The sequence below is a fragment of the Sinohyriopsis cumingii genome, chromosome 15 (genome assembly GCF_028554795.1).
Source record: "Sinohyriopsis cumingii isolate HCF-2022 chromosome 15, ASM2855479v2, whole genome shotgun sequence".
Classification (NCBI taxonomy): domain Eukaryota; kingdom Metazoa; phylum Mollusca; class Bivalvia; order Unionida; family Unionidae; genus Sinohyriopsis; species Sinohyriopsis cumingii.
The window spans coordinates 15,551,125-15,565,679 of NC_142975.1; the positions used below are offsets into that span (position 1 = coordinate 15,551,125).

General features: G+C 33.3%; 1 protein-coding gene across 11 annotated transcripts in view; it reads right to left on the reverse strand.

Annotated features, from left to right (window-relative positions):
* Positions 1-5,897: 5,897 nt before the first annotated feature.
* The window catches only part of LOC149781304 (uncharacterized), a 217,722-nt gene continuing 209,064 nt past the window's right edge, over positions 5,898-14,555 (reverse strand). For all 11 annotated transcript variants that reach the window (XM_089935397.1, XM_089935393.1, XM_089935395.1 and 8 more), the window contains 2 exons: positions 9,445-9,586; positions 5,898-8,522 (listed from right to left, as the gene is read on the reverse strand). In XM_089935397.1, the coding sequence (XP_089791523.1) occupies positions 8,199-8,522; positions 9,445-9,586 (466 nt within the window). In that variant the 3' untranslated portion in view covers positions 5,898-8,198. The remainder of the gene's footprint in view (positions 8,523-9,444; positions 9,587-14,555) is intronic.

Sequence of the window (14,555 nt, forward strand, 5' to 3'; positions counted from 1 at the left end):
TGGTAATGCATTTTATTTACAATACTGTATTTGCATAAACATTTTCTATGAATTTGTAACTAACGGTAATGTAAATAAGTCTGTCAGATGTTTGTGGAAAGTATTTCACACATGAATTGTTCATAAATGTCAGTTACTATAAATGGCCATGTGCTACTTTCACAATAAAAATGTTCTGACATGAAATGTGTGTTTGTTAACTATTAGTTCCTCTGTAGTATCTGAAAACATTCCATGCAGATCAAAATGGGACAGTACTTGTCGGCACAATCATTTTATAAAAGCTTTATATCATTGCAAGTACAAAAAAACTATGAATGTTTCTTACAAACTTGTGTATTCTGGTATATAGAACCTGTAAACTTTGTCTTGCTAGCTAGAGAAAATAACGGTACATCTTTTTTATCACCCCACTGTTATATGTACATTTCAGTCCCACTGGTTATGTGATGTTCAACAATTTTCCCTGTCATAATACATTTAATAAATTATGTAGTAACAAACGCATTGTGTAATCATTTTATGTAACATTTGAACAAAGAAATCTGAAATAATTTAATTCATTCATCATTTGACAAATTTAATAATTTACAGAAAAATTCAGTGTCTGTCCACTCTCATCATTCTGCAAGTTCAATTTCGGTTCTGTTAACCACCAAAAGCCCTTACAGTGCATCGGACATTGTTTGTACACGGCACACTTGCTATACTGGCATTAAAGAACCAGCATTTCGCCTGAGTTATGTACACTTCATCAGGATGATTGCTGATGGTGTCCACATAATGTTTCATGTAAATGTTAGGTTATGTAAATATGCAACAAAATAATATAATTCTTTAAATGAGTAGCAAAATAACTTGATAAATTGTTTATATTTAATTAAAAAAAACATGACAACCATTAGAATGAAAGAATTCAGTGAGAAAAATCTCTCAGCACTCTCGAGATAAATTCCAACTGACGTCAAAATCGGCCTCACGAAACTTTTCTCAAGTATCATTCCATTTTAAGCTGTATATTTTTTTAATAAAAAAAATACAATCCTTTAAATAGTCCTAATACTGGCCTTTACAGTTCTTATGCTGTACATTAGAATCTTTTTTGTAAAACCTACATATTGTTAGGTATATTTGACTTAATTATATCTGATTTAATATATATTTATTTAAATTTAACTATTTGTTTGTCAGTTTTAAATTTTCTTTATTTTTCATTACATGCTATTGTAATGTAAATTTTATTCACTGGAGATGATACGTTTTCCAGAAAATAGTTTGACCTTGACTGTTCGTTTGGTAAACACCAGGTATTGATCTAGATCCTGACTTTGATTCAAAATTAGTAGCAACCATGTAAATAAGTTCTATTTTTATTTTAAAATAATTGTTCGTTGTCGGGGTCTTGATGGGACTACTGACTTAAGATGTTAACGATTTAAAAAAAAAATATTTGCTAGATTTAAATGATTGTTTTCGTCAGGGCCTACGTAATCTTTAACAAGTACGAAGTTCTGGAACATGATCACATGACCCCCATTTTGCATTTTAGAATACGATATAACCTTTGTTTTTGAGAGATATTCTCAGTAGTAGCTGGGCTTTTCTTTGCACTGGAATGTGTCTGTTGAACTGTTTGGAGTTATTTCAAATTGCTTGGATTCAAAAGGATTATTGTTTCCCTGGAAAATACGTGTGCTCATGTGAGATTCTTAATCAAAGACTGTTCTTATAAAACAATTTTTAGATTTACAAAACCAGAGTGATAATTCTTGTTTCTACATGGAACTGTGGACTTCAACACAACATGTTACAGCATACGTTATCGTCTTCCATCTTGGATTCTTCGTCGTGATTCGAACTTGAAATCAGTATAACATTTTATTATTAGGACTACTAAAATTTTATTCCTGGAATATTCTTGGATTATTTTTTGGATTTGATTCTTAAAATCGTAAGTTCATAATTTGTTTTATTTTTACGTTGTTTTTCCAGGGAAATAAATTCTTTTTTTCAAAGCGTGTTGTTTTCACTCTTCCTTGTATTAATGTTTATTCGAATCTAAATACGTAGCATAAGAATTGGGGAGCTCGTCCTATGGATAATTTTGAATTTTGGTAAGAATATTTCATAAGTTTTTAAACTTTTTAGTGAAATCGGCAATCTTTTTCTAAAATTTCATCAAAAGTGGGAATATTTTTTCCAAATCCTACCCAGGAACAATTAGATCTTTCCAAACTTGCCAGAAAATACGATCTTTCTGAGGTTAAGGCTTCCATAACGAAACAGGAAATGAGAAATATTTTGGTTCAGTATTTGGTAGAAAAGAATGTTTTGGATAAAATTGCTTTGGTTTCGATCAGTAAATCTGTATCGGACTCTGACATAATGTGAAGGAATTAGAATCAAAATAGAAGATGGAATTTGAGTTGAGGAAGCGTTAGCTTCAGAAAGAAGGAATAAAAAAAACAAGTGCTATTACAAGCGGAAGAAAAAACAAGAGAGAGAGAGAGAGAGAGAGAGAGAGAGGACAACAATGCATTTACAAGCTGAAGAGAAACAGGAAGACAAATGCATTTACAACCTTAACTCACTTCTATTGGCCACAAATCAAAAGAGATGTTGGTAAGTACCGTAGATCTTGTCATACCTGTCAAATGGTAGGAAAACCCATTCAGAAAATTCCTGAACCTCATCTACAACCTATTCCTGCCTTTGATGAAACATACAGTAGAATTATGGTAGATTGTGCTGGTCCCTTACCTAAGACCAAGTCAGGTAGCCAGTACATGTTGACCATTACGTGTGCGTCAACAAGGTTTCCAGAGGCAATTCTCTGGAGTAATATAAAATCTAAAACAATAGTAAAAGCTTTGATGCAGTTTTTTTTCTACGTTTGTACAGTATGATGAAGGCTCAAATTTCATGTCTGGAATTCTCCAGCAACTTATGTATGAATTAGACATTCATCAATTCAAATCTTCTGCCTATCACCCTGAGAGCCAAGGGGCATTAGAAAGATTATACAAGATTTTGAAAACTATTGATTCGATCATATTGTTTTGATACGGGTAAAGATTGGGACGAAGGCATTCATTTATTATTGTTTGTTGTTAGGGAATCAGTTCAAGAAACATTATATTTCAGTCCCTATGAACTGGTTTTTGGACACACTGTGAATGGACCATTGAAGTTATTGACAGAGAAACTTCATTCTAATGAAGATTCTGAAATTAATCTTCTTATGTTTCTAATTTGAAATACAAGTTGTCAAAGGATTGTGAGATTGTAAGACCAAATCTGCACTCCACTCAATCCAAAATGAAGTCAAGATATGATAAAAACTCGAAGAAAGGAGATTTCAGCCTGGTGATAGAGTTCTGGCTCTCTTGCCAATACAACAAAATCCTCTTCAGGCCAAGCATGATGGTCCCTACACAGCTGACAGGAAAATAAATGATTTAAATTACATCATAAATACTCCTGGGAGGCATAAACATAAACATGTTAAAAGAGGATATTGAAAGAGATAGCCAAGTTCAACATGCCATCAATTTAGTTGTACCTGTCCCACTCAGTGAAGATTTATGTAAAAGAAATATCATCAGATTCTACTGATATTGGAGTGACAAATCTTCGGAATTCAGAACTTATGAAAGATGTGTACCAGAAACATTCACAAATGTAAGAGCAAGAAAGAAATGAACTTAAACAGTTATTATTTGAATATGAGCACTTATTTCCAGATGTTCCTACAAGAACCAACAAAATTGTCCATAACTTCTGATTGTAAATTCCAAACCTGTCAAACAACACCCATATATAATGAACCCTCTCAAACATGAATACTTGAAAAAAGATATTCAATATTGCTGGAGAATGATTTTATAGAGACCAATAAAAGTGACTCAAGTTCACCATGCAAACTTGTTCCCAAACCAGATAAAACTTTCCATATGTATACTGATTATAGGAAGGAGAATAGTGTGACAAAAACAGATGCATTCACATTACCAAAAATTGATGACTGTATTGACAACATCGGGAATGTCAAGTCTTCTGAAACGATTTTGACAAATTTCACTAAAGGAAATAGCGAAGGAAATTTCGGCATTCGTGACTCTAGATGGACTTTACCAATATAAAGTAATGCCATTTTGGATGAAAGGGTCACCAAGTACATTTCAACGTCTCATGAATATGATTACCTCTGGTCTAGACAATTGTGATACTTACATCGATGATGTCATCATCTACAAAGACACCTGGGAAGAACATTTAGCAACAATTCGGAAATTCTTTGACAGTCTCAGAGATGCATGTTTGATAATTAATTTATCAAAAAGTGAGTTCTGCCGTCTAGTGAAACCTAAGACACATCGTGGGACATGGATAAGTGAAACGTATAGATGCTAATGTCAAGGCTATCTCTAATTTCCTGTGACTATTAATAAAAAGCAGCCGATTCAATTTTTGTGTATGGCCGGACACTATCAAAAATTTTGTTCAATTTTTCTATAATTGCTGAACTCCTGACAAATTTATTGAGTAAGAAAAAGCTTCTTTGGGCTGAAACATGTCACGAGGCTTTTGACAAGTTTAAAGCCATACTTAAAAGCATGCCAGTTTATACAGCCCCAAATTTTAGACAATCATTTAAACAAATCATGGAAAACAAAACACCCTCAGCTGCTAGTAACAGAAGAAATTTGCCAGCCAAAGCAGTACACTGTATACAAATTACAAAGACACTCTGTGGTCTAACAAAAGGGTACAGTGATGTAATCAGTGCCAGTGAAATAAAGACAGAGTGGGGAATTTTTCAAGCACAATGTGTACAACAATTACGTAGGAGTCACAGTGACCTATTTTTTGACAAAATTGGTTTTAATGAAGGACAGTTAATTGTCTGATGGAAATTTCATTTATTTCCGAGTCGAGCATAGAGCCAGAGTACAATTTCATACCAGAATTGGATCGAAACAAAACTGATACAGGCCGATTGTTGTCACTCTTGATGAACTTATGAAAATAAATCTTGCTAGTGTTGACATAATAGATTTTTATCCCATTAGGTGATCAGGAAGAAACAGACATCTACATCAATTATACAAAGAGAATGCTTTCACCAAGCCGACACACTCCGAGTGGTTTTTGCCATAGTGCAAATGTGACTGTGTCATGATTAGTGATATTAACAGTGTAAATATGTTTCTTAAGAAAATAAAATAAAAACAACTGTTTTGCAGATATCCATAGCAAACCCAAAGAAAATATACCTGTGGTTTGCTGCCTCCAACTAGTAAAACATTAAAAGGGTTTTTAAAAAATTATATCATGAATATCTGTTGCAAACAGAACACTTGTGCACTTATCTTTCATGTATGTTAAAATGTCTGGTTCAAAAATTAAAAGTATCCCTCCCAACCCCTGAATCTCTCTCTCATAGCGCACACACACACACACACACACACACACACACACTTGACAACAGAAATTGGTGGACAAGGAGAAAAACTGACAAAGGGTGGTATACTTCAACCTCTGCATGTCCACTTCAATGATCCAATGAGTGACTCAGATTCAGAGTTAGGTCTTGACCAAGAGTCAAGTTTTTGGACACAGATAACATCAATATGAGAAGATGGAGAAATTGACATTATTTCAGGCTCTGAAAACTCTGTGACTGAACTCCCAAAAATATTTCTATATCCTCCCCTGGTCCTACACAGACAGTAGCAGACAGCAAAAGTGAGATACAAAAAGAGACATACGTCAAAACAGTGGTATAGGCTAGAATCAGTTAAGTAGGCAAGCAAAAAGTGATAGGCAAATGAACAGGTACACAAAACAGTTTGAAAGTTTGAAAAGAGGATTATAAAAAAGAACAAAACAAAAACTATTAATAAACACACATAATTTATTTTTCCTAGCTCAAAGTGAAAATGTACTAAAAAATTGGTCCATAAAATTGAGGTCTATCAAAACCAACAAAATAAAATACAGCAAGGACGGAAATTTAAGTTTGTGGATCTTGCAAAGATAGTGTGAAAATACCACATCAAAAAACAATCTGTGTAATACTACATGGTTTAATATAAATTATTATATTATAATAAAAAGCAATCATCGCAATCAACATTTAAAATTACTGATTCAGTTTAATTTACTTCAAAATATTGCCCCATCCGATTATTTAATTTGCACTCCAACAATTATTGAGATAATTCTCTTTAAAACCAGCTAAACACGTAAAATAAAATCGTCAACCCTTCTATATATATTTCATGAAGCTTTTCTTTCAAATCTGATTTCACTATATATTTTGCCAACAAACAATTCTTACTTAAAAACCTTCTTCCCAAATTTGATATTCATTATTTAAGCTGAAATTCCAAAGCAAAGAAAGTCTCACACAAAAAACAAGTATCCACTTCTGCATATATCAATAAAATTAACATATTCTTTCCCAGTTCAATCATAGAAATCAAACATTTACGTCAAAGCAAGCACATGCTATTCCTAGGAACTAGTGAACAGTGTTCATAAAATGTATCACAGATGTGACGCTATGGCAACTAACTTTAAACGAGTGTAGGTGAGAAAAATAAAATAATACTGTCAATTTGATTTCTTGATTATCAACTACTTTGTATCAGAAGAAAAATTATCTTGCATGAGCATTGTTCACGATGGACATTTAATCAATCTGCAACAATTTCAACAATGAAAAATGTTGAGGTTGTTGGATTGCATGGGGAAAAGAAATTAGGGGAAAAATAAAAAGGCTAACAAAGTGAAAAAAATGAGAGCTGCTGGAAAGACATAATGTATCAAAGGATATATATACATTTAACAAAACAAAAAAAAACAAGTAAAATTAATGCCAGACATTTCAATTAATGTGAATACATATACATTCCAATTTTCAAGACGTTCAGTTCAGCAAGAACTGCTTTGGTGTTAATGACTAAAACTGACAAATTTGTAGCTTATATATAATATCCATCAACATATTTTTATACCGACTCCATGTTAAAATTAAAAATCATGATTCCATAGTTAACATTTAGTGGAAAATTTAAACACTACATACAATTATGCACCAGCAGCTCAGCAAAATATCCATCAACATATTTTTATACCGACTCCATCTTAAAATTAAAAATCATGATTCCATGGTTAACATTTAGTGGAAAATTTAAACACTACATACAATTATGCACCAGCAGCTCAGCACTTGATGATTACAATGTTCCATGAATTTCGCTCAATTTTGTAAACAGGTGATGTTAACACTGCTACCTGGTGCACATCAAAAACAGCAGGCATAACTATTGATGTAGTTACCCTGCTTGTAATACAGTGTGATGTACTACCAACTTTGTAAAACAAGTCCCCATGTAAAACAATACATCATCTGCAAAACAAGTCCCCTTGTAAATGATGCATACTTTACAAATGTCCAAATCATAAAACAGGCAATAATTGATAAATGTTTTTAATCTGATACAAGCTGCAAGATAACTAAATTCTTTGGTCAAAACTTTCAGCAATGCTTTCTCTAAAGCTTAACAACATCCTAAACTAAGATTTTTTTAAAATCTACAACATATCACATTTATGCTTGGTCAACAGAAATATGGGTAAAACAAAGTTGTAACTACGGCTAATCTTTGTGTAACTAAGGGAGAGAGCAGACATCACAGATGGCGGAAGATATAAGAAATAAAAAAGTCAAAAAATTACCAACATGTATTGCTATCAGGTTTGGAGAAATGATATCCATAGCTTACAAGAGTCTTTATGCTCCAAAAAGAGGAAAGAACATACAAGTGCAGAAAAACACCCAAATTTTAACGGCTAACTTTATCTGTACCACATGATAAAAAGATAAAGTTATCTATTTCATCTCCATCAGCACTCAATATTAAGATAATTGCAACAAAAATCGGTAAAAAAGAAATCTCAAAATGATTTGCAATGCTTAGCAATGTATGATCTTTTAAAGCTCATGTAATTTTTGCTCTTAGATGGCAGCAAAACAATGTCCAACAACAGCATCCACACATCTGATTTCTTTCAAGCTTACTCTGATTTTGCATAGCTAGTTTTGATTTGCTCTTACAAACAAAAATAAATACTATGTTTCTAAAAATAATTTAGATTTCATTAGCAAGTAAGGCAGTGGGTAGCAGGATCTACTTCTTTAATTTCCGACGAGAAGCAATGGGACTAATGCTGCGTCTCATGGAGCTGCCTGGTCGAAGGGGTGTTGAACGCAATGGCGAGCGATAGCTGGTTCGCATTGGGAATGTGCTGGAGGCAAAGTCAAGGGAGTCATCCAGTTTCCTGGTTTCCGTTTCAAGCAACAGGGGGTCAAGGCTCGAGTCTCGGACAGATGTGAGAGAAGAATCGAGCACATTACGGATATCACGAATCTCATCTCCAGTGCGGGCACTGCGGGAAATATAGTTCTGCCTTCTGCGCATCTCAGTTGCTAGCTGGTCCTTCAGTGTGGCAATCTGTAAAAAGAAATGTTATCATTTAATGTGAAACAGTAATTATGTAACTGTTGATGCTGTGATGATGATTTGGAAACAAAACCAAGTACCACAATGACATTAATGCTGATAGAAACTGACAATTAATGGAAGGAGGTTAATACTAATAAGAACTGACAACTTTTAATATACACTGTCTTTAGGAACATTTCTACACATTCTAACTACTACAGCATGAACAAATTGTGTGTGTGATTTGGATTTTAATACAGCTTTACCAATTTTTCAGTAATATCGCTAAGATGTCTCCAGTGTGGCAGTTTATAGTGATGTCTAGCACTGGGGAATCATGCCGCAGACATGTAGCATCATGTACTACCAAATAACCTTATCATGACACCTGGCCGACCAGTCCTAACACTAACCTCTTAATGCTGAGCGCCTAGTGAGGCAGCTGTTAGTACCATTTTTATAAGTCTTTGGTATGACTCGGATGGGGTTCGAACCCACAACATCCCGCATCCGAGAGAGACGCTCTAACTACTAGGTCACTAAAGTGGTCAAGTACACAGAGAATATATGAAAAGACAAAATATAATGTTAACGCTTTAAATGCTTTTAGAACTGACAAGTATGTAAAATACCAAAATGCCTCTACATATCACAGAATTACTGTATATAAGAACTATGTTGTCTGTAAAGATACAAATTATACAAAATCAATCATAATATTATTATATCAAAAACCAATTTAAAAAAATTTAAAATTACATTTATTTGTATAAATAAAGAGTGCAGGACATTTTTTAAACAATACAATACTATCAGACTCAAGTGATCAGGGTGTCTCAATGCATTTTAAGAGAATGTCAAGACAACATTCATGACTTAGCTAGGCAAATAATTCATGTTAAAAATATAAAAATCTTTTTAAGGAGCTCACAGTTTCCTCAAGGCCCTTTATCTTTTGTCTGTTGGCTCTCTCGCGTGCCTCAAGTAGCTTCTCTGCCTGTACCTGGGCAGATCTCAGTCTCTCAGTCTCCATCTCTGTTTCAGCACGGTGTCTGGTAGTTAAGTCTATCAGTCTGAAATTAAGCACAAAATAAGAAATATTGTCATAAAAAGAAATCTTGAGATTTACTTTTAACTTGCCTTAAATACAGCCTTAAAAAAGTTACAACCATGATTTTAATAAAACATTGTCATACAACCTGGTAAATTTACAATTTTCAGGCTGGAAATAAAAAATAATTTTTTAAAAATTCTTGACCCACAATTAACACATCGATACATCATTCCTTGATAGTAATATGCAATATACAACATATTTCCTTCATTGGGTTTCATGCCAAATTAGCTTAAGTTCAATATTTGCAAACATTTTATAATGACCTACTTTAAATCAAGTAACAATACAGGCAAAATCATTTCAATTCAGCATGTTGAGATCACCACATCTCTGCTTAATTTTACTCAGTTATATGCATAAATTGCAAAAGTGTATATTATTTAATTTTCATGAATTTGAATTTTATATTAAAACTATGCATTTCTAGTCTCATTAAAATCTATAATCAGAGTATCTTTGCAAAATGGCAGAAATACACACAGAAATCAGAAAGATCAAGAGAATCCAAGTTTTTTCCAATCGAAAGTTTAGGATACTTTCCTTCAATACATGCTAATCTACATAGCATTAATCTAGTAACCCAAGCAAACTGTGTGTGTGTGATTAGGATCTTTAACATAGCTTTAACAATATTTAAGTCATATCGCTATGATGTCTGCAGTGTGGCAGTTTAAAGTGATATCTAGCACTGGGGCATCATGACGCAGACACATAGAATGATGTCCCACCCAGTCACATTATCTTGACACCAGGCCAACCAGTCCTAACACTAACCTGATAATGCTGAGCACCAGGCGAGGTAGCTGTTAATACCCATTTTTGTAAGTCTTTGGTATGACTTGGCCAGGGTTTGAACCCACGACCTCCCGCTTCCGAGGTGGATGCTCTAGCCACTAGGCCAATGGAGTGGTCCCCAAGCCAACTATTAGTGATAGTCCAAATTGGAATGAAAAGTATGCAATTTCATAAATATTGATCAAGAAAGAGATAGAAGTTTAATGTGCCAATATAACAGAATCTAATCTGCCCAACTGATTACTCCTAACAAATTGCATGGACCCATACCTGCTAGTGTATTATGTGATGGCAGATCGGGTCTATCCAGTCTGCAGTTGGTGAGGATATTTATGAGACTTAAAGTCAATGAATACAACTGTCTCCAAATTTTCTCCATTCCAGTGACTGATAAATTATTAGAGCTAATCAACTGGTTCAGAATCTGCTTGATATCTTACATTGTTAGTCTGTCTTACTGTTAATCTGTCTCTTTAGTTTGTCTTACAGTTAGTCTGTCTTACTGTTAATCTGTCTTACTGACTGTTAATCTGTCTTACTGTTAATCTGTCTCTTTAGTTTGTCTTACTGTTAGTCTGTTTTACTGTTAGTCTGTCTTACTGTTAATGTCTTACTCTTAATCTGTCTCTTTAGTTTGTCTTACTGTTAATCTGTCTCTTTAGTTTGTCTTACTGTTAGTCTGTCTTACTGTTAATATGTCTTACTGTTAATCTGTCTCTTTAGTTTGTCTTACTGTTAATCTGTCTCTTTAGTCTGTCTTACTGTTAGTCTGTCTTACTGTTAATCTGTCTTACTGTTAATCTGTCTCTTTAGTTTGTCTTACTGTTAGTCTGTCTTACTGTTAGTTTGTCTTACCTTAATCTGTCTTACTGTTAATCTGTCTTACCGTTAGTCTGTCTTACTGTTAGTATGTCTTACAAAATTACTTCAAATTTGAGATGTAAATAAAAAAACATCTTGCCAGTTTACTTAATTGTGAGTTTAAGAATAAGATCAGTTTAAAAAAACTCAAGCCTTTTTTTGTAAAACAAATTTAACACAGACCATGCATTGCACAAACCATGCATTTTTAATAATTGTTTTCATTACAGAAGGCAATATTATTAACCTCAACACTTTCGATCCATGTATGTATGTATGTATGTATGTGTATGTATGTATATGTTATGTTTTGTATGTATATATGTATGTATGTATGCCTGTATGTATGTATGTATGTATGTATGTGTATGTATGTATATGTTATGTTTTGTATGTATATATGTATGTATGTATGTATGTGTATGTATGTATGTATGTATATGTTATGTTTTGTATGTATATATGTATGTATGTATGCCTGTATGTATGTATGTGTATGTATGTATGTATGTATATGTTATGTTTTGTATGTATATATGTATGTATGTATGCCTGTATGTATGCCTGTATGTATGTATGTATGTATGTATGTGTATGTATGTATGTATGTATGTATGTATGTATGTATGTATGTATGTATGTATATGTTATGTTTTGTATGCATATATGTATGTATGTATGCCTGTATGTATGTATGTGTATGTATGTATGTATGTATATGTATGTATGTATGTATGTATGTATATGTATGTATGTATGTGTTATGTTTTGTATGTATGTATGTCTGTATGTATATGTTATGTTTTGTATGTATGTATGTATGTGTGTATATGTATGTGTGTGTGTGTGTGTGTGTATGTATGTATATGTATGTATGTACGTATGTATGTGGATGGATGGATGGATGGATGGATGTATGTATGTATGACAAATAATCACAATCTAGGCAAGGTAATGCCAATCATAAGATAGGCAATAAAATTGATAAACGCAGAGACCTTGACAAAATTTCCAGGAAAACAAACCCCTCCAAACAGAAGTAAATATACACCATGACAAAAAATAGAAAAGGTAATGATGCTGCAAAATCTCCCAAGAAAAGGTTCACAAAACAATGAACCGGGTAAAATCTATACAATACACCTTTCTTTTAATTAGAGCAATGGTACAAAAGATAAGTGACAATAAAAAGACTGAAAACCTAAGCCCACTGAAGAAATAAATATGATTTATATTTTGTCACCCTTTTTGTACAGATTAAATTGTATGCATCTCATCAAATCAAGGTAAGGAACCAACATTTTGGGAAAAGTGAAAATGGTGAATTTTTGAATTACCTATCCTGAACAAGTAGATGAAAAAAAAAATCTGATCAGCCCTGCTGTGATATTGTAAGTCTGTCAAAAGCAATTAAAAATAAACAAGTTAATTTGCAGACCAATTAATTCATTACATGACGGAAATATAGTACAAGCTAATAAATGGATAATTTGACCCGATTTTGTTAAGCGAAACTGCAATTTCCATTTATCAAAACAAAGGGCAAGTAACTCTATGCAGATCTGATGAAATCAGAGCAACAGTATACTACTGTGTAACATTAGAAGTGTAAAATATTACACAGATCTTCTCACACTCATGACAAAATGGAGTTATGGTTAAAATGAAACTAATTACCACTAAATTGGATGATGCAGTCAACACAAAACATTCTGTATATAAAATATATTAAATCTGTGTTGTTGATATAAATTATAGAATGCAAAACAAAAAAGTTTTGTTATAAAAGGAGAATGTTTCAGTGTTAAAATAAAATATGATCTACCTGCCAAAATGTTCCATGCTCATTTTGATAATGCTGTCAGAAAGACAAAAAGTATGGTGCAAGTTTATGCGATCTTATCACCCTTGATAATTTTTCTATTGTAATACCTTTGATGTACTAAAACTAATATTTCTTTTTTTTAAAGAGTCATTTAGATAGACTGTACAGAACACACTATGTACTTTTTTCTTAGAATCCATGAAGATACTTTTCTAATTTTCTTAAAATTTATGTCTCTTAAGGAGTGAAGCAGAATAATTCTGAATAAAATAAATCTGCATAACCACATAAATTTGACAAAAATTTAGTAGTCAAACATGGTCAAGGAGAAAATCACACCAGCCAGTTAAGGGCTAGAACTCCACAATTTTTTTCTTCTCTATACTGCAATTTTAAGAGTATCTCTTCTCCTTAACAGCAAATTTCAAACTATATTGTATATGGGCTGATACTTCAGTCAGATGACCATTACAAGACACTAACATGATGATAGTACAATCAGATGACCATTACAAGACACTAAACTGATGATACTTCAGATGACCATTACAAGACACTAACCTAATGATACTTCAGTCAGATGGCCATTACAAGACACTAACCTGATGATACTTCAGTCAGATGACCATTACAAGACACTAACCTGATGATACTACAGTCAGATGCCCATTACAAGACACTAACTTGATGGTACTTCAGTCAGATGACCATTACAAGACACTAACTTGATGATACTTCAGATGACCATTACAAGACACTAACCTGATGATACTTCAGTCAGATGGCCATTACAAGACACTAACCTGATGATACTACAGTCAGATGACCATTACAAGACACTAAACTGATGATACTTCAGTCAGATGACCATTACAAGACACTAACCTGATGATACTTCAGTCAGATGACCATTACAAGACACTAACCTGATGATACTTAGTCAGATGACCATTACAAGACATAACCTGATGATATTACAGTCAGATGTCCATTACAAGACACTAACCTGATGAGCAAGTATTTAATATTTTCTGAAAGTAATACCATGTTTTCTATCAACTACATTTTACATATTTGCTCATAAGGTCTGTCTTTCTTGTTATCTTCAAATTTTGTTTTGTTCTGCCTGTAAAAGACAAAACATAGCATTGCCTGTGAATGGCAAGTCATTGGCAAAACATAGCATTGCCTGTGAATGGCAGGTCATTGGCAAAACAGCATTGCCTGTGAATGAAAAGATACAGGAATTGCCTGTGAATGGCAAGACACTGGCATAGCCTGTGAATAGCATGATACATGCATTGCCTGTGAATAGCATGACATTGGCATTGCTTGTGAATGGCAAGACATTGGCATTAACTATGAATGGCAAGACACTGGCATTGCCTGTGAATGTCAAGACACTGGCATTGCCTGTGAATAGCAAGACACTGGCATTGTCTGT